This window comes from Halichoerus grypus, chromosome 15 (assembly GCF_964656455.1).
Source record: "Halichoerus grypus chromosome 15, mHalGry1.hap1.1, whole genome shotgun sequence".
Lineage (NCBI taxonomy): Eukaryota > Metazoa > Chordata > Mammalia > Carnivora > Phocidae > Halichoerus > Halichoerus grypus.
The window spans coordinates 55,805,024-55,829,504 of NC_135726.1; the positions used below are offsets into that span (position 1 = coordinate 55,805,024).

The window sequence follows — 24,481 nt, forward strand, 5'->3', positions numbered from 1 at the left end:
TTCACCGGAAGGGAGTTCGAGCCGAGCCTGAGCAACAGTTGGAGGGGAACAGGCTAGTCTGGGAATGCTGGCTGGAGGGGGTTTGTGGAGAAAGCGGCATTTGCGGCCAGGCTAGGTTTTAGAGAACCGCTGAAAAAGGCGTTGGTCAGAGAGTGGGCAAACAGGATCATAAAGCTCTTGGTATGATTCGTGTGGGGGGAAACGGGGCACAAGGCTGATGGGGGTCAACGAGCGGCGGAGCTAATAGAGCAGCGTGGCTCTCCCGCGGTGGGAGGAGTCAAAGACGCGGCAAGCTTTTCTTTCCCTGAAGATGAAAAAGACCTTGAATCAAAAGCTCTGAGGGGCCCCTGGCTGGCTCGGTCACTTGATCTTGGTGTGGTTGGGGGATAGATTGCACTTAAATTTTTTTTTAAATCTTAAAAAACAAAAAAACAAAACTCTGAGAAAAGGAAGTGGTTCTGTTCAGTATTGCAGCCCAACTGAGCTCCCAGTGCGGAACTCACTCCCCACGGTTACACAACAAGGCGTAGAGCGCCTTCCAGTTAAAGGGATTATTCATCCATTCATCCAGATGTTTATAAAATGCCTACTATGTGGCAAATACTGTTCTGCATGCTAGGGTAACAAAGCTATAAATGCAGGCAAAAATACCCTTGGTGGAGCTTACTGGAATGCAGAATGTAAAATTGCTGGTTTGAATGTAAAGTTGCAAGAGTGTTTATGATTCCCACCTACAATGTCACCTACAATGCCTGGCAGCCGGGCATAACCAAAGATAAGTAACCAAAGATGATGATTCTTAAGTCTTAAGATCTAATGGAATTTGCTTCGCTAGGTTTTGAGTTTTTTGAGGGACCCATACCCCTTTCTTCCTCCTAATTTCTCTCTCATGGAATGGGAATGTCTATCCTACACCTGTCCAACCACTGTATTTTGGAAGTGAGTAACTTCTCTAATTTTGCGGGTTCATAGCTGGAGAGAAATTTTGCCTCTGGGTAAATTCCACCTGAAGTCTTACCCATATATGATTTAGATGAGACTTGGACTATATAGACTTTAGAGTTGATGCTGGGATGAGCTAAGACTTTGAGGGTTGTTGGAATGGAATGTATTTTGCATGCACAAAGGTCATGAATTTGGGGGGGATAGGAGTGGAATATTATGGACTGAATGTGTCCCCTCAGATTCACAAGTAGAACATCCGAACACCCAGCTATATTTGGAGGTGGGACCTCTAAGGAAGTAATTAAAGTTAAATGAGGTCCTAAGGGTGGGGCTCTGATCCCAGTGAGTTCAGTGTCCTTATTGGAAGAGACACCAGAGAGCTCTTTCTCTGTGTAGACAAACTGCGGAAATGCCTTGCGAGGACATGGTGAGAAGGCAGCTAGATGTCTGCAAGCCAGGAAGAGTCCTGACCAGAAACCAAATCAGCTGGAGACTTGATTGTGGACTTCTAGCCTCTGGAACTGTGAGAAAACGAATTTCTGTTTTTTCAAACACCCACTCTGTGGTATTTTGTTATCACAGCCAAAGCAGTCTAATACAGTGGTGAATTACATTGCTTAGAAAATTAGACAAAATTTTGGTGGCGGCTGGGTGGCTCAGTCATTAAGCGTCTGCTTTCAGCTCAGGTCATGATCCCAGCGTCCTGGGATCGAGCCCCTCATCGGGCTCCCTGCTCAGCGGGAAGCCTGCTTCTCCCTCTGCTGCTCCCCCTGCTTGTGTTCCCTCTCTTCTTGCCTCTCTCTCTGTCAAATAAATAAATAAAATCTTTAAAAAAAAAGAAAATTAGACAAAATTTAACTTACTTTGCATTCTTTGGGTAAACCCAGCGTAGTCATGAAGTATTTATTTTTTATATATATTGCTTATATAAAGAGAATCCTGTGAAACATTTGTGGGATTATGGTGGAAGGAACAAAAATTTGGATCAGGCAAATTTAACAATATGGGCTGACCATGAATTGCTTCTGGCTTTAATGTTTGAGCTCAGTTAGAATGGCTCTACAGTTTGCTTGGTTGGTTGACTGAAACTGGACTCAGAGGTGGCCTACACTAAAGTTTAAAAGCCAGAAATTTCTTTATATTTTGTAAAGATTCCAAAAGTATATGGAGTTAGGAATGCTAATGTGTAATTATCATGTAAAGCCAGTTTACACATCCACTAAAAATATATCCCAGGAGCATCCAGAAGATAATTTCTTCAATGAAGCTGACTTGGCTACAGAAAATAGGAAGTATATAAGATTCTGGTACTATACATGAAAAGGTATAATAACTTGAAGATACACTGCTAAGTGAATGATGCATGCTATAAACTCTAAAGGAACCACGTAAATAACAGAGTTACGCCTAATAAGCCAACAATGGAGATAATCATAAAACATAGTTACTCCAGGGCGCCTGGGTGGCTCAGTTGGTTAAGCGACTGCCTTCAGCTCAGGTCATGATCCTGGAGTCCCAGGATCGAGTCCCACATCGGGCTCCCTGCTCAGCAGGGAGTCTGCTTCTCCCTCTGATCCTCCCCCCTCTCATGCTCTCTCTCTCTGTCTCATTCTCTCTCTCAAATAAATAAAATCTTTAAAAAAAAAAAAAAAACATAGTTACTCCAGGGGCACCTGGGTGGCTCAGTTGGTTGAGCATCTGACTCTTGATTTTGGCTCAAATCATGATTTCAGGGTCCTGGGATCGAGCCCTGCGTTGGGCTCCCCACTCAGTGGGGAGTCTGTCTCCCTCTCCCTTGCCCCTCTGCCCCGAAATAAATAAATCTTAAAAACAAAACATAGTTACTCCAAAAGAAGGTAGAAAATGACAAAAAGGGGAGCAAAACCAGATGGGATAAATAATAAATTACACATTGTTAATTTGAACCTAACCACATTAATTATGATCTAAATACCCCAGTAAAAGATCATCAATCAGATAAAAAAGGTCCAGCTACATGCTGCCTACCAGAAACTCTATTTTATAAAGATTTTATTTATTTATTTGACAGAGCACAAGCAGGGGGAGCGGGAGGAAGAGGGAGGGGGAGAAGCAGGCTCCCCACTGAGCAAGGAGTCCAATGCGGGGCTCAGTCCCATGACCCTAAGATCATGACCTGAGCAGAAGTCAGATGCTTAACCGACTGAGCCATGCAGGCACCCCTAGAAACTCACTTTAAATATTAGGTTAAAAGTAAACCATGTTGGGGTGCCTGGCTGTCTCAGTTGGGGTTGTGAGTTCAAGCCCCACGTTGGATATAGATATTACTTAAATAAAAACAAGTAAGTCATATTAAATAGAGATATGAAAGCTATAAAAAGAAAGGCCCAATTCAAATTTCTAGAGATAAAAACTACAACTTCTGCGGTAAAACATACATTTGATGGGATTAATAGCAGATTAGATATTGTATAAGAAAAAATTAGTGAACTTAAAAGACACAGCAATAGAAACTATCCAAAATGAAAAACAGGTCAGGGTGGGTGGGGAGTCTAAAACCTAGGAACAGTATTTTAACCTATTTGTGTATGCAAAAGGAAAGATCAGTGAATTTTATAACAAGGCAAAGAAACTCAAGTACAAATTCAACGACAATGAGAACAAAAGCTTTTATTAAAAAGAGAAAAAATGCTTAGAGAACCTGAACTTAAAAGAGAAAAGCCCTGAGTTCTTGGCCAGGGGGGTAAGAGGTACCATTGTGAGGAATGCCTAGTGGAAACTGCTAACTGCCCTCCACTCTCTGATCAAGATAGCAAATAAACAACAATATTCTGGGAGGGTTTATAAAATATGAAGTAAAACATATCTTATAAACCCAACACATTGTTATTAACATGTTAACCATTCCTCTACGATTTTGATCTAATGGAATACAGCTATAACTATTTATACAGTTACTATGTCCTTGTTTGCTCAATCTAGCATTTTTGTCAGTTTTAGTCACTTCTGATTGGTTTCTTTCAACACTGGTCACATTTTCCTGCCCAATAAGTTTTGGTTGGATGACAAACATCCAACCAAACTTTGGTTGCGGGAGCGGGGAGAGCAGGGGAGATCAGGATATTTTTGCACTCCTATATTCTTAAAGCTTATTTTGGGATACATTGAGGTTACTTGGAAACAGTTTGGTCCTCTCTGGCCCTGTTTAATTATTGAGTTAGTTAATTTTTTCCTGGCCCTGCTTTAAATCTTAGTTAAGACCAGATTGCTTACTGAATGAGATTCAGTCAATTAACAGTATTTATCAAGTGCCTACTCTGTATCACATATTTTTCTAGACATCTCGTATATAGGGGTTAAGAGAAGTTCCCTCCCTCAGGAAGCTTAGTCTAACTTTTACAGTGTATAACTTACATTCAAGACCTTATACTTGAGCATAAACATATAAAGTTGATATTGTAATATGCTTTGTATTGAAATTGATACAGTAATGTTTATACATGACCCAAGGTCTTTATATTCCATATCAAAATCTTTTTTTTAAATTTTTTTATTGTTATGTTAATCCCCATACATTACATCATTAGTTTTAGATATAGTGTTCCCTGATTCATTGTTTGTGCATAACACCCAGTGCTCCATGCAGAACGTGCCCTCCTCAATACCCATCACCAGACCAGGCTCACCCATCCTCCCACCCCCCTCCCCTCTAGAACCCTCAGTTTGTTTTTCAGAGTCCATCGTCTCTCATGGTTCTTCTCCCCCTCCGATTTCCCCCCCTTCATTCTTCCCCTCCTGCTACATTCTTCTTCTTCTTTTTTTCTTTCTTAACATATATTGCATTATTCCATATCAAAATCTTTAAAAAAACAATTGAGATGTTCTCTCCAAGTGATTCTAGTGGTATTTATGTCACTGATTTTTAAAAAATCACCTGTCTAAATGCCATTAAAATACCTCATCTACTGACAGGCCTCTACTTTAGTTTCTCTCTGAGACCTAATCTAAGGCCCTTTTTCAGATCACAGTTTTTCAGCAGGGGACGTGGTCTGAACCTCTTCCTGTATCAGTTTTATGCCAGCCCCTATCATTACCCCTGACTACATTCAATTAAGTATACATATCAGGGGTGCCTGGGTGACTCGGTTGAGCATCCAACTTTTGATCTCAGGGTCCTGAGTTCAAGCCCCATGCTGGCATGGAGCCTACTTAAAAAAAATATATTACACATACTAGATTCTGAAAATATTTTCCAAGCTGATTACAGGCCACTAGTATTCCAGTCCAGCACTAGATTCAGCCTACACCAGGTCCAATTCAAAGTCTCTCTGGCTTCATAGAATATTCCAGGCCAGGGTTGATTCTATGAAGATCTACTTTTCTCTTCCTCATGTGTGTAGGACTCAGAGTCCCTCTTGAGTTGAGAGAAAATGGGAATAGATGCCAGGAAGAATGTCAGGGTGATTCTATCAATGAGGCAATAGATGCCAGGAAGAATGTCAAGGTGATTCCATCAATGAGGCAAAAGGTAGGGTTAGACAGGGTACTACCTCCAAGGGAAGAGTGCAACTGGATAGTTATCTTTGAGTTTAGAACTTCAGATTCCCAGCATTCTGAGAATAATAATGAGAATAATAATTTTAATAATCCAGGAAGGAGAACTAGGATGGAAGTAGTCATCTTAATTTGTATTCAAATTGCCTACCTTACTTTTTCATGTTTTCAAAAAAAATTACCAAGAGCTGTGTTGGAATATATTTTGTTATTTATTGTATAGGTTTAAATTACTAATTGTCCTTGGGCGTTTAGTTCATTTTGCAAATGTGGTTTCTCTACCTTTTCAAGTCTAAAAAATTTTTAAAATCACTTTTATGATGACATTGTATAATGCTTGGTCTTATTTTTAAATTCAATTTAAATTCAAGGACATTAGCATTTTTGATATATTCATGACTTTAATATATTCATTTCATTTTTGAAGGACTTCAATTGCCTGAAGTAATACTTAAATCTAGAGCCAAAGAAATGCAACAGCTAACCATCATATGATATTGGGTAGGAACTGAATATAATTTTAGAAAAAGAATCCACAAATGGGAAAAGTGAATATAACGTGGTAATGTTAACGAGTGAAGTAGGGCAGAGACTATCTCCTCTAAATTATGGAATCATTAACATGGTAACTGGGGATGTGGTTCAAGGTATCCTGTCCGAAAATGCCCATCAGGTGTATCACGTGATGTACAAGTCAAGTTGGAAAAGGTACATAAAGCTCTCAAACATTCCTCATTTTCACAAGCCTTCTTTGCTTCACAAGAACTTTAGTATTTTGTTAAAGGTATTCCACATTTAATGGATTAACAGCGTTTTCTCTGTGATTTCATCTGCTAATGGATGAGGCAGAATGTACCACTGAAAACCCTGCCACATTCACGGCCTTCTAACAGTTTCTCCCCAGTATGAGCTGACACATACTGAGGGTAAGGACTTCCACTGTCATACTTCTACTTACTATAAGCTCACTGATGATCTGTGGTGATCACTGATGACAGACAGGGTCTGTCTTCCAAAAAACAGCTTTCCTAGCCTCTGCACTCATAGGTTTTCTGTTTATATATAACCATATAATCAGCTAGACATTATTACTCAAGGCTTTTCCAAATTGAATGTACCAGTTTTTTCCTATGTGTTTTTTGTGACATAAAATAAGGTGTAATTGGCCACTGAAGGCATGACCACATTCACTGCATTCATAAGGCTTCTTTCCTATACATACTCTCCGTTATTTCCTGAGGGTGCACATCTGACAACTGGTTGTCCCACTGTGACTGCATTCCTGTCTGTGAGGAGCCCACTGATGTTTGATGAGGTCTGAGGGATCATAGAAGGCAGCTGCACAGTCACCATATTAACAGGGCTTTTCTCCTGCATGAATTCACTAGTACTTAATAAGCTGTGACCCTCTGTGGAAGAATATTCAACCTTCATTGAATTTACATGTTTCTCTCTTGTGTGTATTCTCTTATGTTTAACAAGGCATGACATGTAGGAGAAAGCTTTCCCACAGTCAGTGCATGCATAGGGTCTCTCTCCTGTATGAGTTCTTTGATGGACAGTGAGCATTGTCTTTGTAGTGAAGACTTTCCCACAGTCACTGCATTTATAGGGTTTCTCTCCTGTGTGAATTCTCTGATGCTTAATGAGTCCTGATTTCTTTTTTTTTTTTTTTAAAGATTTATTTATTTATTTGAGAGAGCGAGAATGAGAGAGAGTACATGAGAGGGGGGAGGGTCAGAGGGAGAAGCAGGCTCCTCGCTGAGCAGGGAGCCCGATGCAGGACTCGATCCAGGGACTCCAGGATCATGACCTGAGCTGAAGGCAGTTGCTTAACCAACTGAGCCACCCAGGCGCCCTAATGAGTCCTGATTTCTGTGAACAAGATTTTCCACATTCAGTACATACAGGGAGTCTTTCTTGTATGAAATCGCTGATGTGCTATGAGGCACGCCTTCTGGCTGAAGGCCTTACCACATTCAGTGCATCCATAGGGTTTCTCTCCAGTGTGAGTTCGCTGATGTATAAAGAGATTGCCCTTCTGAATGAAACCTTTTCCACATTCACTGCGTATATAAAATTTCTCTCCTGTATGGGTTTTCTGATGTAGAATGAGTTGTGATTTTCTGGAGAAACCTTTTCCACATTCATTGCATTGATGGGGCCTTTCTCCTCTTTCATTTCTCTGATGTATAATGAGCTCTGCCTTCCTGCAGAAGGCTTTGCCACATTCAGTACATTCATAAGGTTTCTCTCCTGTATGAGTTCTCTGGTGTTCAGTTAGCTTGAACTTTCTGGAGAATGCCTTCCCACATACACTGCATCCATGCGGTTTATTTCCTGTATGAGTCTTCTGATGTTCAGTAAGCTGAAGTTTCCTGAGGAAGGTTTTCCCACACTCACAGCACTCATAGGGTTTCTCTCCTTTGTGAGTTTGCTGATGTTCAGTGAGCTTGAATTCCTTGGAAAAGGTTCTCCCACATACACTACATCCATGGGGTTTCTTTCCTGTATGAATTCTCTTATGTTCTGTGAGCTGAGACTTCTTGAGGAAGGCTTTCCCACATTCAGTACCTTTGTGGGCTTTCTCTGTTTTGTGTGTTTGATGATGTTTAATGAATTGTAACTTAGTGCTGATGGGTCTTCTACTTTCATGGAATTTAATTTCAGTATGAGTTTGCTTGTGATGAGCACAGAGAAAGGATCTCCCATCTCCACTATGCTCAGCAGGCTCTTTTATGTCACAGCTTCTACTTTGGTTGATTAAATCTAAGTGTGGCTTCAAAGTTTTTCCGTGTAAATTAAACCTATCATGATTTGGCCTGAAAGGAAAATGACTTTTGCTCTGATGAACAATATTTCCACATGTGTTCAGTTCATAACACTGTTCTATCCTCTTTGGCACTTCTGGGTTTTGTAAGTGCTGAGGCAGATGATCATCAACTTTCTGAATTTCTAGGAAAGAAGAGAACAGTGAATCCTGTCACCGTGATATAGAACAAAACTGCTCCAAGAATACTGTTGGGAGGGGGGCGCTTGGGTGGCACAGTTGGTTGAGCGTCCAACTCTTGGTTTCAGCTCAGGTAGTGATGTCAGGGCGGTGAGTTCGAGCCCTATGTCGGGCTCCACGCTGAGTGTGGAGTTTGCTTAAGACCCTCTCTCCCTGGGGTGCCTGGGTGGCTCAGATGGTTAAGAGTCCGACTCTTGATTTTGGCTCAGGTCATGATCTCAGGGTTGCGAGATCAAGCCTCTCATCGGGCTCTGCGCTCAATGGGGAGTCAGCTTCTCTCTCCTTCTCTCCCCCCTACCCCACCATGCACGCATGCTGTCTCTCTAAAATAAGTAAATCTTTAAAAAAAAGAAAAAGACTATCTCTCCTTCTACCCCGCTCTCCCAACTCTTGCTCTCTCATGTGCTCTCTCTCTCAAATAAATAAATCTTTAAAAAAAAAAATATTGTAGGATGGCTGGCTCTTTAGTGGAAAACCTATGATATCAACCTAAAAGAAATTCCAAGTATATCCTTATATATATTCCTTATCTCTTAAAAAAAAAAAACTTTTAGGGGTGCCTGGGTGGCTTAGTTGGTTAAGCATCCAACTCTTGATTTTGGCTCAGGTCATGATCTCAGAGTTGTGAGACTGAGCTCCACATTGGGATCTGTTTTGAACATGGAGCCTGCTTAAGATTCTCTCTCTCCCTACCCCCTCTCCTCTCTCTCCCTCTCTAAATAAATAAGTAAATAAATAAATAAATAAAAATAGTTTTAAAAAACTTTTACAATTGTAGTTAAATACACATAAGATAAAGTTTACCATTTTAACCATTTTTAAGTGTACAGTTCTGTGTCATTAAGTACATTCACATTGTGGTGCAGCCATCACCACTATTCATCTCTAGAATATTTTCATCTTCCCCAACTGAAAAATACTGTACTTGTTAAACACTAGCTTCTTATCTGTTGGAAATGTTTAAAAATTGGTACTCTTTAAACACTAACTCCTTATCTGTTGGAAATGTTTAAAAACACAATAATATAAAACACAAATCAAAAGATGACAGCTATCAGTGTAAAACAGGGTAAATTCACAATGAATCAAGATTTGTCTGCTTTATAAGTAGGACCCTGGGGACAGTAAAATACAAGGAAGTCACTAGCAACATCAGATCCCAGAGGCTGGAGGGATACCTGATTCAAAATGGTGACAGACACAATTCACTCATTCAGTACATCCTTCTTAAGTGGCTACTACCGTATACCAGGCATGGTGCTAGTGTTAGAGAAACAAAAATACTTTTTATTTTCACTGAAGTCATATTCTAGGGGTGGAAAGAGAAACAGAAAAAACACGCAAGAAAAAGAATAAAGTAGGCAGTTGCAAATGCAACCCTGGTTTGAGGAAGCAAAGGAAATGAAAATTCAAAGAAATCTGGATGTGTTTTGAAGGATGGCTGTAGAAAAACATTTCTGTGTTTCCCACTAATTTCGATCTCTTTTACTGTGTGTTAGAACTGCAGTTCATCAGCTAGGGTCACGATAGCACTCTTGGGGAACTTTGCATAAAGAGGCCCTCAACCCAATTCTAATAAAACCAGACTTTCCGAGGAAGCAACATTGGTAAGATTATATTGAAAATCCCTTCAATAAAAACCTCGCATTTAAGAAATGCTTGACAGATAGATGGAAAAGTATGGTCTCTCCCCAGCCTAGCTATATAGTCATTTGATGAAGAAATGAATGGAAGACCAAGCTGGATTTTCTTCTTGCACAAGGAGGAATGAAAAACAGGCCCTTGACTCAAGAGTGGGACTCAGGTATCTCCACATCATACAGTTACAGTATCTTTAGGAGTGGCTGGTGTGACTGGCGCACAAAGTACAATGGGAATTCAGAGAAGGAAGATAATATTATATTTTTGTGTAGCATAAACCATCTCATGGAAAGAATTCAAAGTGAAAGAATACCTATTGTTTGGGAAGAACAAACAAAAAATGACATCCTTATCCCTGAGTTCTTACCTTACTTGATGAATCAGCAACTCTCAAGACAATGTCTATGGCTTTGTCTTTCAAGAAACACTTGCTCATCACATGCTCTCTCACCACATTTGTTACACACTCATCTGTTGATCCCTAATTGTCCAAGGCTCTTGTTTTCTTTATCTGGATCTATTCCCCAGAAGATCTCATCTGGTCCAGATTTCTATCTCCACACCTAACCTCTCCCTGAACTTTCCAGGTACATCAAACTGTAGCAGAGAGCTCTGCTTGGACGCTAACAAGCACATCTAACTTAGAATCTCCATTATAGAACTCCTGACTTCCCAGCCCAAATCTCCGCATATCTTCCCTGTCACGTGAATGACAACTCCACTCATGCCAAAAATTCTTAGCATCATCATTCATCTGTTTCTTTTTCTTACTCCATGTTATGGACTGAATGTCGTTCCCCCAGGAGATACAGTCAGTTGCTAACCCCCTGGTACCTGTGAATGTGACCTTTTTTGGAAATAGTCTTTGCAGATATGATCAAGTTAAGATGAGGTCATACTGGGTTAGGCTGGGCCAATGACTGGTATCTTTATAAGGAAAGGGCGATTTGGACACAAAGAAATATGCACAGAAATGACCATATGATGACAGATGCAAAGATTGGAAAGATGTTTCTACAAGTCAAGGAAGGCCAAGAATTTCCAGCAGCCACCAGAAACTAGAAAGAGGCAAGAAAAGATTCCTGTCTCAACTCTGGAGGAAATGTGACCTTGATTTCTGACTTTTAGCATCTAGAACTATGAAAGAATAAATTTCTGTTGTTTTAAGCCACCCAGTTTGTAATATTTGTTAAGCAGCCATAAGAAACTAACATACCTGATACCTACTTCAATGGCAAATTCAATCAGCCGCTTTATATAGCCAGAATCTTACAGTACCCCTTAAGCCTAGTGAAGTCACCAACGACCAGGTCTCCTATCTGGCTTTTTGCTTCAATTCCTGCCCTATTCCAGGATAGGATTGACTATACCCATAGTCAAAGTGATACTTCTAAAATATAAATTATATGGGGTGCCTGGATGGCTCAGTTGGTTAAGCGACTGCCTTCGGCTCAGGTCATGATCCTGGAGTCCCAGGATCGAGTCCCGCATCGGGCTCCCTGCTCGGCAGGGAGTCTGCTTCTCCCTCTGACCCTCCCCCGTCTCATGCTCTCTCTCTATCTCTATCTCATTCTCTCTCTCAAATAAATAAATAAAATCTTTAAAAATAATAAAATAAAATAAAAATAAAATAAAATATAAATTATATTGTCACTGCTTTAAACTTTATAAACTTCTGGGGCACCTGGGTGGCTCAGTCGTTAAGCGTCTGCCTTCGGCTCAGGTCATGATCCCAGGGTCCTGGGAGCGAGCCCCGCATCGGGCTCCCTGCTCGGCAGGAAGCCTGCTTCTCCCTCTCCCACTCCCCCTGTTTGTGTTCCCTCTCTCGCTGTCTCTCTCTGTCAAATAAATAAATAAAATCTTTAAAAAATAAAAATAACTTTAAACTTCCTAATGTTTCCTTACTTCACCAGGAGTAAAATCAAGTCCTTGAAATGGACTATAAGGCCCTACGTGACCAACGACCCTATCACAACTACTCCATTGACTTCATCTCCAGTAATTTCCCCTTTTGTTTACTCTACCCTATCCACACAGGTTTCCTTCATGTTCCCTAAACACACTCTTGCCTCCAGCTCTGCACTTCCCATTCTTCACTTTTCATCCAGGAAACCTACTCATGTCACTCATCCTCTGCTCATAGGTATCTTCTATTATATAGACATTCCTAGTCATAAAAGGGCAGGCCCCAACCCCACCCACTGTTCCACTATGCCAATGGATTGGTGTTCAGAGCCCTTTTCACCACTAGACACAGTTTCTATGTATTTTTGCCACATTTTAAATTGTGACAAAATACGCATAACATAAAATTTATCATCTTAACCACTCTCTGAGTTTACAGTTCAATGGTATTAAATATATTCATAATGTTATGCAACCATCATCACTATCTCCATAACTCTTTTCATCATATAAAACTCAAACTCTGCATATTTGTTTTTGTTACATTTATGCCTCTTCCTTTTTGAGAGTAGAGACTTAGGTCTTTGAAAGAAGTGAAATTTGTGTCATGGATGGTAATATGGTCAACTGGGACTTAATGTCATCAGTCTACGGGGAGAAAAAGGAAAGCTTTAGGAATAAGAATCCAGGGGCACCTGGGTGGCTCAGTCGTTAAGCGGCTGCCTTCAGCTCAGGTCATGATCCCAGGGTCCTGCGATCGAGTCCCACATCGGGCTCCCTGCTCAACAGGGAACCTGCTTCTCCCTCTCCCACTCCCCCTTCTTGTGATCCCTCTCTCACTGTGTCTCTCTCTGTCAAATAAATAAAATCTTTAAAAAAAAAAAAAGGAATAAGAATCCATCAACAAAATCTAACTTGAACTAATAAAGATTAGAATTAACAGATATACAAAGGAATTACAGTAAAGCAGACATGAGGCTTTAGGCTAGGAACTGAGAATGAGAAATTATATAAAGTCTTTCCTAATTAAAGAAGAGGAATAGCAGACACCTTAAATACCCCAGAGAGTAGAGAAGCCTCAAGGTAATCCCAGCATGGCCAGGATTTAAGATGTATAAAAGTAAAAGAGAATCTCAATTTTCAAAAAGATGATGGGGCACCTGGGTAGCGCAGTTGCCTGGGCATCCAGCTCTTGGCTTCAGCTCAGGTCTGATCTTGGGGTTGTGAGATCAAGCCCTGTGTTGGGCTCTGTGCTTAGTGCAGAGTCTGCTTGGGTTTCTCTCTCTCCCCTCTGCCCCTCCCCTGGCTTACTCGGGCTCTCACTCTCTCTGGAATAAATAAATATTAAAAAAAAAAAAAAAAAGATGAAGCTGGAAACTAATATGTCAATTATACCTCAACAAAACCGAACAAATATTTAAAAAAAATAAAAAAGATGATGGAAAGGGATTTTCTTAGAGGGAAGATCATTCTCCATTCTAAGTGTGAACTCTGAGGGAGTTGCCTTGAAAACAGGTAAGCTACAGTTGACCGTTGAACAACACGGGTTGGGGTGTCAACCCTCTGGGCAGTCTAAAATGTAACTTTGACTCCCCCAAAACATAACTAGTAATAGCCTACTATTGACCAGAAGCCTTACCAATAAGTCAGTTAGCACATATTTTGTATGTTATATGTAATATATACTGTATTTTTATAATAAGCAGAGGAAACAAAATGTTATTAAGAAAATCATAAAGAAGAGGGGCGCCTGGGTGGTTCAGTAGGTTAAGCTTAAGCATCTGCCTTCAGCTCAGGTCATGATCCTAGGGTCCTGGGATCAAGCCCCGAATCAGGCTCTCTGCTCAGCAGGGAGTCTGCTTCTCCCTCTGCCCCCACCCCCCGCTCATGCTTGTGCTCTCTCTGAAATAAATAAAATCTTAAAAATTATATTTAAAAAATCATAAAGAGACAATATATTTATAGTACTGTATGAAAAAAATCCATGCAGTTCAAACTCATGTTGTTCGAGGGTCAACTGTAGATAGATCATACAGTGTTAAAGGAGATAACTTGGGAATCTCCACAGAGAACAAGAACTTAACACTTTTGAATAAAGTAAGATTTTAAGGCCTTTGAGATAGAGCAGAAAATAAAAAGAGAACCTTTAAAGAAGCTGAGACTGGGGAAAGAGAAAAAGAAGCAGGTAAATGTATATTAACAAACCAGGTTACCATGGGGGCAAGGCATCCTAGGTGGGGTTGGATGTTTAAAGGGAAATAAATATTTTCTAATGGGGCAGGAAGGTGTATTAGAAGACAGCAATGAATTCAAAGTTTTCTCTTAGCAGAGAGACATGGAAGGAGGAATTTCATAGGAAGAGGTGAAGGGAATTCTGACAAGTGATGAAGAATGGGAAGATGTGGAAATCTAAGCAAGAATAATCCTAGGGTAAAAAATGTTGACATTTAAGAAGAAATAAAGAGGGATTAGTTCCAAAAAGAGACAAAAGAGTATACTTTCCTCTAAATTCCAACAAAGAAAAAGCTCTCATATGGGGAGAGGGATATATAGTTCAGTTTCTATATCCTCAGACACCCTCACCACTATGATGCCTTCTCTAAATGACAAGAAAGTGACTTCCACAGCCTCCCCCCCGCCAACCACCTTGCTGGTTTTCTCTCACTTACATGGATGGGTTTGACTTTGGACTTCATCTTCTAAAATCCAGAGTGGTTCTCCTTGTTCCAGTTCAGAGAGTGCATCTGGTTGGCTGGCTTGATACCCTGTTTATGGGAAATGACAGAAGACTCAGGCTCATCAGATTGCACTAGGCTCTGCAATGATATGAGAATGGTACATGTTAGGGACTGCACAGTTTGCATGTTCACAAATCAAAGCTTTTCTCTAAGACAAGGAGAGGTTATACCTTCTCATCTGGGGCCAGGGAGGGAACAGAGAATCTACACTTCAGAGCAGCACAGATATGCCACAGCTCAGAAGCTGAGAGAGGAAAGGCCGCTGACTGGGCATCCTCTGAGTGACAGGGGAGCTGTCCTCACCCCCTGACACCAGGTTCCTATAGTTCTCCAACATCACATCCCAGTATAGCTCCTCCTGGGCAGGGGCCAGGAGCTGCCATTCCTCCCAGGTAAAGTCCACGGCCACATCCTCCAGTGTCAGTGATTCCTGTAACAACAGATCCTGTTAATATGAGTATTTCCCTTTTATTGAAATGGAAGGTGTAAGATAAAATATACTGGCCTCTGCCCCTGGTTCCTGGCAGAGCTCCTAAAACTGTAATTTCCTAGGTGATAAGGGCTCTAGAATCATCTTCTGTTCTATATTTGGTATTTAACCCCAGTTTCTCACACAGGGCTCCCAAAACCCTTATAAATTCCTAAGTGTTAAGAATAATATGAGTGTCTTTGTTCTAATGGGGCAACTAGTTGGGCTCCTGAATAGTGCTTGTCATCAGAAAGACCAAGCCATGATTAGAAGCTTGGAACTTTTAGGGGCACCTGGGTGGCTCAGTTGGGTTAGCGTCCAACTCCTGGTTTCGGCTCAGGTCATGATCTCATGGTCATGGGATCAAACCCAGTATATTGGACTCCGCAGTCTGCTTCAAATGCTTCCTCCCTCCCCCCTCTGCTTCTCTCTCTGCTCGTGCTCACTCTCTAAAAAAAAAAAAAAAAAAAAAAAAAAAAAAAAAAACTTGGACTTTTCAGATCTGCCCTCCTCATTCTCTTGAGAAGGGAGAACGGCTGGAAATAGATTTAATGATCAGTCATGCCTAGTGAGGAAGCCTCCATAAAATAGCAAAAGTATAGGGTTTGGAAAGCTTCTGGGTTGCTGAACATGTGGAGGTGCTGGGAGAGTGCTGCCTGGAGAGGGCATGGAAGCTCTGTGCCCCTTCCCACATACCTCACCCTACACATCTCTTCCACCTGACTGTTCATCTGTATCTTTTATCATATCTTTTATAATAAACTGGTAAATGTGTTTCCCAAGTTCAGTGAGCCACTCTAGCAAACTAATTGAACCTGAATTTGAAGGGTTGTGGAGAACTTCCAATTTGTAGTCAAGTCAGACAGAAGTTACGAGAAACCTGGGGACCTACTATTTTCAATTCACATCTGAATGGGGGACAGTCTTGTGGGAGTGAGCCCTTAACCTGGCATCTGACACACTAACTCCAGGTAGATAGTGTCAGAATTGATTTGAATTGTAGACCACCCTGCTGGTGTCGGAGAATTGCTTGGTGGGGAGGGGGTGGAAATCCCCACACATCTGGCATCAGAAATGATGTAAGTGTGGTAATGATGTGAGAGTAAAGGGGACACAAAGGAGGAAGGGTGAGTTTTTCCCAACTCGAATGTGAAGGAAGTTGTTCTGCTCATTTTCACCTTGTAGGCTACATCTGTATTATTTTATTTCAATTAATCGCAAAGGAAGGAAAGTCCTTAAAATATTCCGTCATCCTTTCATTCAACAACTCACAGATTTCTGTGATATGCAGCCATTAAATTCTCTTGCTAACCTGAGATCATTTGCAATATATGTGTTTCAGCACCTTTTTGTCAATCACTGTATTAAATGCTAGTGACATCAGAATGACATAGTATAATTTCATTCATGTGAAAATGTCTTAATAGATATACTTACCTACATAGATTCTTGTATATTTATGCACACACATGCATGCACATTTAAACCCACTCATAGATACAGATGTCCACACAGGTAAATGCCCGAAACATAGGAACACACTACCAAGCATTTGTTAATGATGTGTCAGAGAATTAAGGGGGCGGGGAACGTATGGAGGGGAACTTTATCACTATGTGTACTAGATAATGACTCTTTTACATTGAAAATATGTCCTGAGACTGGTTCTTTCTGACACCAAATACGTGGTGTCTTTTCCAATACCAATTTTCCAAGTCTCTCATTCTCCAACACTGGGTGTGCTATAATTCAATCCTATCTGACACTTAACTACTCAGAGTTAACATCAGACTTTACAGGCTTAAGGGCTCAGTTCCGCAAGACTGCCTTCACTTCAGACACCAGTCACAAGTACCAGGTCCCCAGGTTACTTCTGTCCAATGTGGCTATAAATTTAAGGGTTCCCACAACCTCCCCCTCTCAGGTTTGATAATTTGCTAGAACAACCCAGAGCACTCAGGAAAATGTTGTACTTAAAATTACAATTAATTATAAATCATACAAATAGACTGCCAAATCAAGAGGTACACAGGTGAGGTCCAAAAAGGCCCTGAGTGTAGGAGCCTCTGTCTCTGTGGAGTTGGGGTACACCACCCTTCTAGCAGGTAGATATATTGGCCCACTTGAAAGCTCTCTGACCCCTGTAGGGTTTCTTTTTCTTTTTTTTTTTTTAAGATTTTATTTATTTATTTGAGAGAGAGCGAGCATAGAGGGAGAGTGAGAGGGAGAAGCAGACTCCCCGCCGAGCAGAGAGCCTGACGTGGGGCTCAATCCCAGGACCCTGAGATCATGACCTGAGCTGAAGGCAGACCCCCAAGCGACTGAGGCACCCAGGTGCCCCCCCTGTAGGGTTCCTCTGGAGGTTCCATTACATAGGCATGATTGACTAAATCACTGGTTACTGGTGACAGGACTCTATCTCCAGCTCCTCTCCCGTCCCCAGAGGTCCCAGGTGGTGGTGAAAGTTCCAACCCTCTAAGTGAAGGCTTGGTCTTTTTGGGGACTAGCCCCCATGCTGAAGCTATCTAGGGGTTTACCAGAAGTCACTTCATTAGCATAAATTCAGATATCTTCAAAGAGGCTTGTTATGAAAACAAAAGACACTCCTACCACTCAGGAAATAACAGGGATTTAGGAGCTCTGCCAGGAACCAGAGACAAAAGACCAAATATATATATACATATATATTTTTTATTATGCCACAATGAGTCATTTGTGTAACTAAAATAAAGCCAATAAAAAGGTGGGAAGTAACAACTAGATTTTGAACGCAGAAGTAAAGGCTCTATATTTTTTGAGATAAGCTGAAGTTCAAAAATAACCTTTGTGGATCTCAACAGCCCAAGCCATTACCAGACAACAGAACTTGTAACTCTTGATGGCCAAATCTGTATTCAACCACCAGGTCAGCCACCTGTTCACAGAGGACCTCTGAACGCTCTGCAGACCTTCCATTTTACTGGCACCTTAGGTTCTACTCAAGGATAAATCCAGATGGCAGCAAGGCTGGGTATGCAAGTCACCAGGCTGTGGTCTCCTCAAAACCGTCTACTGAATTCTACTTGATCGGGTCCCAGCGGGGACTCAGAATAACCATGTGAGCAATAGCCATGCCGGGACATCGATTAGGAGAAGGCTGCTGAGAACACAGAGCCCACCATGTCACCCCTGGAAAGAAACCATCAGACACCGTTCCTAAGACTTAAGTGCCATGAAATGGTGACCTCTCCTGAGTAACTGATCTGCTTTGTCCTGAGTCAGGGCCTGTGATGTAACTTACCGTGATTTTCTGGTTATGGCTGTCAGAGGTAGGAGAGGCACGTTGATGGTTTACGTCACCAGGAGGATCCCGCAGAGCCATACACTGTATTCTAGCACTGGCCATGTATGAACTCTAGGAACAACGTGTTCCTGAGCCCACTCTGTCCTGATTTTGAAGGTATAGTCTATTTCTCCCCAGAGCCCATTTTCCCCAATTTATGCTTTTTATTTAGTTGAACTGATTTTTTCAGGCCTCCACAAATCCACGAAGGACTCAAATTATCAGTAAAACAAACCAAAAGTCCACCTGGGCTTTCATCATTTTCTTCTGTAAGAAATGCTGAGTAAGAAGGATGTTAGTCTCTTCTGGATCTGCGCTAATTTTCTGTTCAGAAATCTCAGTCTTAGGACAAGGATGTCCCACGAATGGCCAAATGCAACTCCAGGAGCCTCCTGCTCGTCCTTTACTGGAGCTCTCTTACTCCTGGGAATCCAGGACCTGAGGATGAAGAGCAAGTTCATTTTGGATGACACATTCGCTCTGGGCCCAGATGCTGACACTGTGGCTGTGCATCCAGCTTAAGTCAAAGCCATTATTTGTAACTGTCTCTTTACTTGGTGCCCCCAAAGGCTATATAACCCGTGGAAATAAAACATAACAATCTGAATGTGGGGGAGGTATGCCTTTCTTCTGTGAAGTAGAAGTAGCATGAATGATAAGGGGAAGGTGGGAAAGAAAGGTTAGTTTCTGGACATATTTTCCCTTAAATCCACACCCATTTGTACTGGGTTGAATGGTGTCTCCCCCCCAAAAAAGATACGAACCTGTGAATGTGGCTTCATGTGGAAAATGGGTCTTTGCAGCTGTAATTAAGGATCCTGAGATAAGAAAGTTGAGGAGTATCCAGATGGGCCCTAAATCCAAGTCCCCTTGTACCAGACACACAGGGAAGATGCGACCATCTAAAGACGGAGGCAGAGAGTAGAGATGTGTTGCCACAAGCCAAGGAACACCTGGACAATCTGTTAGAAAAGGAGAAGGAAATAAATGGATGTTGGGAAGATGTGTTGGGAAAACCCAAGACCACCCCCAGGTTCAGTGATTAAGTGGGACTCACAGGCCTCAGCATATAATTTATAACCACAAAAACATACAAAGCAAAATCAGCAAAGAGAAAAAGGTCCATATGGCAAAAGCTGGAGGAAATTAGGTGCCAGCTCCCAAGAGTCCTATTTCCATGAAGTCACACAGGATACACTTACTTCCCCTAGCAACGGTTGTGATAACACATGTGAAATGTGTTAGGTTATTAGAGAAAAGTGCCCATGGCTTTTTACTGGGGGTTCATGTAGGCACCCACTGCCTAGCGCATACCAAAATCCCAGAATCCTAGAGGAGGCCAGATGTTTAGGGTAAACCATACTGTTTTTTGGTGTTTTTTTTTTAGATTTTACTTATTTATTTGACAGAGAGCACAGGCAGGGGGAGCAGGAGAGGGAGAAGCAGGCTCCCCACTGAGCAGGGAGCTGGATGCAGGGTTCAATCCCAGGACACTGGGGTCATGCCCTGAGTGGAGGTGGACGCTTAACCAACTGAGCCACCCAGGCACCCCAACCATATTGTGTGAAAGGACAGTTATGAACAGTGAGCCATTCAATAGAGAATGATGAGAACCCTCTCCAAATCTAAGTTCCCAGATGTCAGGCAAGGGACAACCTTGTAAGCAGGCCTTTCTTAAGAGCTGTGTTGACTCTTCTGCAACAGCAAGTAACCAACAGTGTCTGCTACAATATATTTGTATGTTAGAAAAGTCCTATGATCACCAAAATTGATGCTGAGGAAAACATTCCATAAAACTCCAATACCTATTTCAAATTTGAGCCCTTGGTGGGTTAGGAATTCATTACTTCCATAGCATGAAGAACAAAACGAAACACTACCTATGAATTTTTTTAATACATACATATACTACTATTCTCATCTCTTTCTAAAACACACACACAAAAAGAGTATGTATTGTTTGTGAATGCATATACATCTAGGAAAAGCATGAAAATATGTATGATATAAAACAAGACAGCAGTTATTACGGGGAGGAAAAAAGGCTGCTCCCCCCACTGCTTCAGGTCAGTCCCAAATCCAGGTTGTTACCTGCACTTCTGACCAATTGGCTATAAATCACGTTTCCAGGACCTCCTCGGGTTCAAATAATTTGCTCAAGTGGCTCACAGAAGTCAGAGAAACATTTTACTTACAAGATTACCAGCTTACTATAAGATGATGTAACTCAGGAACAGCCAAACAGAAGAGATGCAGAGGGTATGGGGAAAGGGCAAGTAGCTTTCATGCTGCTCTCCAGGTTTGCCACTCTCCCAGCACCTGCACTTGTTCTCCAGCCCGGAAGCTCTCTGTTCCCTGGCCTTTGGGGGTTTTATGGAGGCTTTGTTACACAGCCATGATTAACTCATTGGCCATTGGTGGTTGATTCCACCTCCAGATGGCGCCCCTCCACGGAGGTTATGCAGATGGACTAAAAGTCCAACCCTCTAATCGCAGGGTTGGTTCCCCTGGCAATCAGCCCCCACCCACAGGTGCTTTCCAAAAGTCTCCTCATTAAGGGCCAGAATCCAGGTTAAAAGGCCAGATTCATTCCATCCCAAAATCCAAACACTTGTCACTGGGCCAATATTATTTGGAGATGGGCGGGGCCAGGAAGAAGGATAAATAACTGATCGAGCAAATATGGTAAAATGTTAATGGCACAATCTAGGTGGTGGGTATATGTTCACAGTAAAATTCATTCAACTTTGCTGTGTGTTGGAATTTTTCATAATGAAATGTTGTTTTCATAATTTCGTAATAAAATTTTGAGTTGGAAAAAGCTATTAGTAATAACAAAGATTCGGTGAAGTAACCAAAACAAAATAATGTTTAATAATATTCTTATTTACGGGGCGCCTGGGTGGCTCAGTCGGTTAAGCGTCTGCCTTCGGCTCCGGTCATGATCTCAGGGTCCTGGGATCGAGCCCCACATCGGGCTCCCTGCTCAGTGGGGAGCCTGCTTCTCCCTCTCCCTCTGCTGCTTCCCCTGCTCGTCCTCTCTCTCTCTCTCTCAAATAAATAAAATCTTTAAAAAAAAAAATAATATTCTTATTTATTTTAAAAAGATTTTATTTTATTTTTTTAATAACCTCTCCACCCAGTGTGGGTCTCAAACTTAATCTCAAGATCAAAAGTTGCATGCTCTATGACTGAGCCAGCTAGGCGCCTCTAATAATATTTTTAAGTTGTTTTACCAGCTAAAGAAAATTAGGAGAAAAGAAAAATTAGAGATGAAAGGTTAGGATAAAAGACGCTATTTACAATTGCAACAAAGGCAGAAAAACCCTAGGAAGGCGATGAGTCAGGGAAATACACCACTGGGTAAATGCCAAATCCTAAAAGTAATAACTAAACATTTCAAATATTCCAAAGCCATCCAAATAGATGCAAGTACTTAATCAGATTCTAGTCACAATGTCACTCCTTCTCTTACCTGTTTGTGTTTTAGTGTAGCCCTTAGAAAAATTCTTAATAAGAGAATTTGTTTTATGGAAATGTTTAGAATATGAAATTAATTTAAAAAAAGCAAATTATCCCAATGTTTCCAGAGTTTATCTGAATTATGAAAATTAGGCAGAGAAAATAAAAGACAAAAACTGAAATATACTAACATTTGAATAAGAATTATCTTTGGGAAATAGAATTAGGGAGCTAGAAATGTTGTTTTACTGGTGTCAGAATCTGAAAGCAAATATCCAAGTAAACTTGCAGTGAGAAGGAAAGTCAGAAAATTTACCAGTTTAGATTTGCTTAATCCTTGATCTCCCTAAAATTCTTATCTGTGGGGACGAAAGGAGAAGGTGATGTGGGGGCCTAAGGAGACTTGCAAACTAGTCCTTGGAGAGGAACTGGACTGAAGGCGGGGGGAAGGTAAGGGTCATCAGGTGTCTCACTGCCCCCCGCGTTCAGCGCAGACAACGCTTTCACCGACAAATGCCCACTTCCCGCCAGTTCTCAATCACGGAGCGCCCCGGGCACGGTGACCCGCACGGACCTCAAACTCTGACCTCACGAGTCTCAGTCCTTGATCGCCATGCAGCTGGAAGGCCTGACCACCACAGCCCCGCACCCGGCAGCAAAGGCATCCCAGCCTCAGAGCCGCGGACGCCCACCGAGCCTCTCCCCTCCTTAACCCCTTCGGTTCCCGCGCCCCCGCTGCGATCTCCAGCTATCACCCCTCACCTCTGCGAGCTCGTCGGTTCCCGGCCGCACGCCCAGCTCCTGGGAACCCGCTACGGTGGCCGCGGGGCCGGGAACGACCCCACCTCCGGCGTCCCCTCAGGCCGGGGCATCCGCGCCGCGGCTCCCTGCGCCCGCCTTACCTTTTCTCTGCTCTCTAGTCCAGGCTGCCCCACCTGCAGGGATAGTGAGCTAGGAAGGAGACAAATCAAGTATAGTCACAAGCTTTTAAAACAATATAAATCGGCCAACTATAACTTTATGGATTATCCATTCCAATAGTTGCTGTGAATTTTTTTTTGGAAAGATAAGATACTATCTGAGAATTGGTTCATCCACAAATTGGTCAGTTTCCAATTCAAAATGTATCTTGGGGCGCCTAGGTGGCTCAGTGGGTTAAGTGACTTGTTTTCGGCTCAGGTCATGATCTGGGGGTCCCGGGATAGAGGTGTATGTGAGGCTCCGGCTCAGCTGGGAGTCCGCTTCAGGAGTCTTTCTCTGCTACTACCCTTCCCCCTACTCACGTGCACTCTCCTCTCTCTCAAATAAATATTTTTTTTAAAGATTTTATTTATTTATTTGACAGAGAGACACAGCGAGAGAGGGAACACAAGCAGGGGGAGTGGGAGAGGGAGAAGCAGGCTCCCCGCTGAGCCAGGAGCCCATGTGGGGCTCGACCCCAGGACCCTGGGACCATGACCTGAGCCGAAGGCAGACGCCCAACGACTGAGCCACCCAGGCGCCCCGAATAAATCTTTTTAAAATATATAGTATCGGGCGCCTGGGTGGCTCAGTTGGTTAAGTGACTGCCTTCGGCTCAGGTCATGATCCTGGAGTCCTGGGATCGAGTTCCGCGTAGGGCTCCCTGCTCAGCAGGGAGTCTGCTTCTCCCTCTGACCCTCCCCCCCTCATATGCTCTCTCTCTCTCATTCTCTCTCTCAAATAAATAAATAAAATCTTAAAAAAAATAAAATAAAATATATAGTATCTTTGGGGGCGCCTGGCTGACTCACTCCATAGAGTGTGTGACTCTTGATCTGGGGGTCCTGAGTTTGAGCCCCTGGTTGAGTGTAGAGATTAAATTTTTTTTTAAAAGTATCTTTTGGGGATGCCTGGGTGGCTCAGTCGGTTAAGCGTGTGCCTTTGGCTCCTGTCTTGATCCTGGTGTCCTGGGATCGAGTCCTGCATCGGGCTCCTTGCTCAGTGGGAAGCCTGCTCTCCTGTCTGCTGCTCCCCCTGCTTGTGCTCTATCTCTGACAAATAAATAAATAAAATATTTTTTAAAAATGTATCTTTTCATGTTAATTGGCTATTCAGAGTTGACTCTTCTGTGAATATTTGCCCACTGATTTTTATTCTTGTCATTTTCTTATTGATTTGTAAGAGTTCTTTATATAATCTTAAGTTTTCATCATTTTTTAAGTATTACAAATATATTCTCAATGTGCAGCTTGTTTTTACTGTTTTTGATGTATATTATATGAAATATCTCATTTTAATGTAGATGAAATTTAATGATCTTTCTCATAGTTTCTACCTATTCCCTTTCTTTTTCTTTCTTTCTCTTTCTTTCTTTTTTCTTTCTTTCTTCCTTCCTTCCTTCCCTTCTTTCTCTCTCTTTCTTTTTAGGGGGGTGCAGTGAAGGGCTGAGGGAGAGGGAGAGAGAGAATCTTAAGCAGGCTCCACTCCACTGTTCA

The 24,481-nt window shown here is 42.0% G+C and overlaps 2 protein-coding genes across 2 annotated transcripts in view; one reads left to right on the top strand and one right to left on the bottom strand.

Moving 5' to 3' along the window:
• The window catches only part of ZNF613 (zinc finger protein 613), a 61,929-nt gene that overhangs the window by 347 nt on the left and 37,101 nt on the right, over positions 1 to 24,481 (top strand). The window contains exon 2 of the mRNA XM_078063415.1: positions 1,342 to 1,468. The gene's annotated coding sequence lies outside the window, so the exon portion shown is untranslated. The remainder of the gene's footprint in view (positions 1 to 1,341; positions 1,469 to 24,481) is intronic.
• Positions 6,691 to 18,824, bottom strand: LOC118543231 (uncharacterized). Its single transcript, XM_078063585.1, is given in 6 exon segments — positions 6,691 to 7,119; positions 7,336 to 7,387; positions 7,389 to 8,433; positions 14,704 to 14,799; positions 15,076 to 15,202; positions 18,810 to 18,824. Coding segments are annotated over 6 exon segments (1,764 nt in total).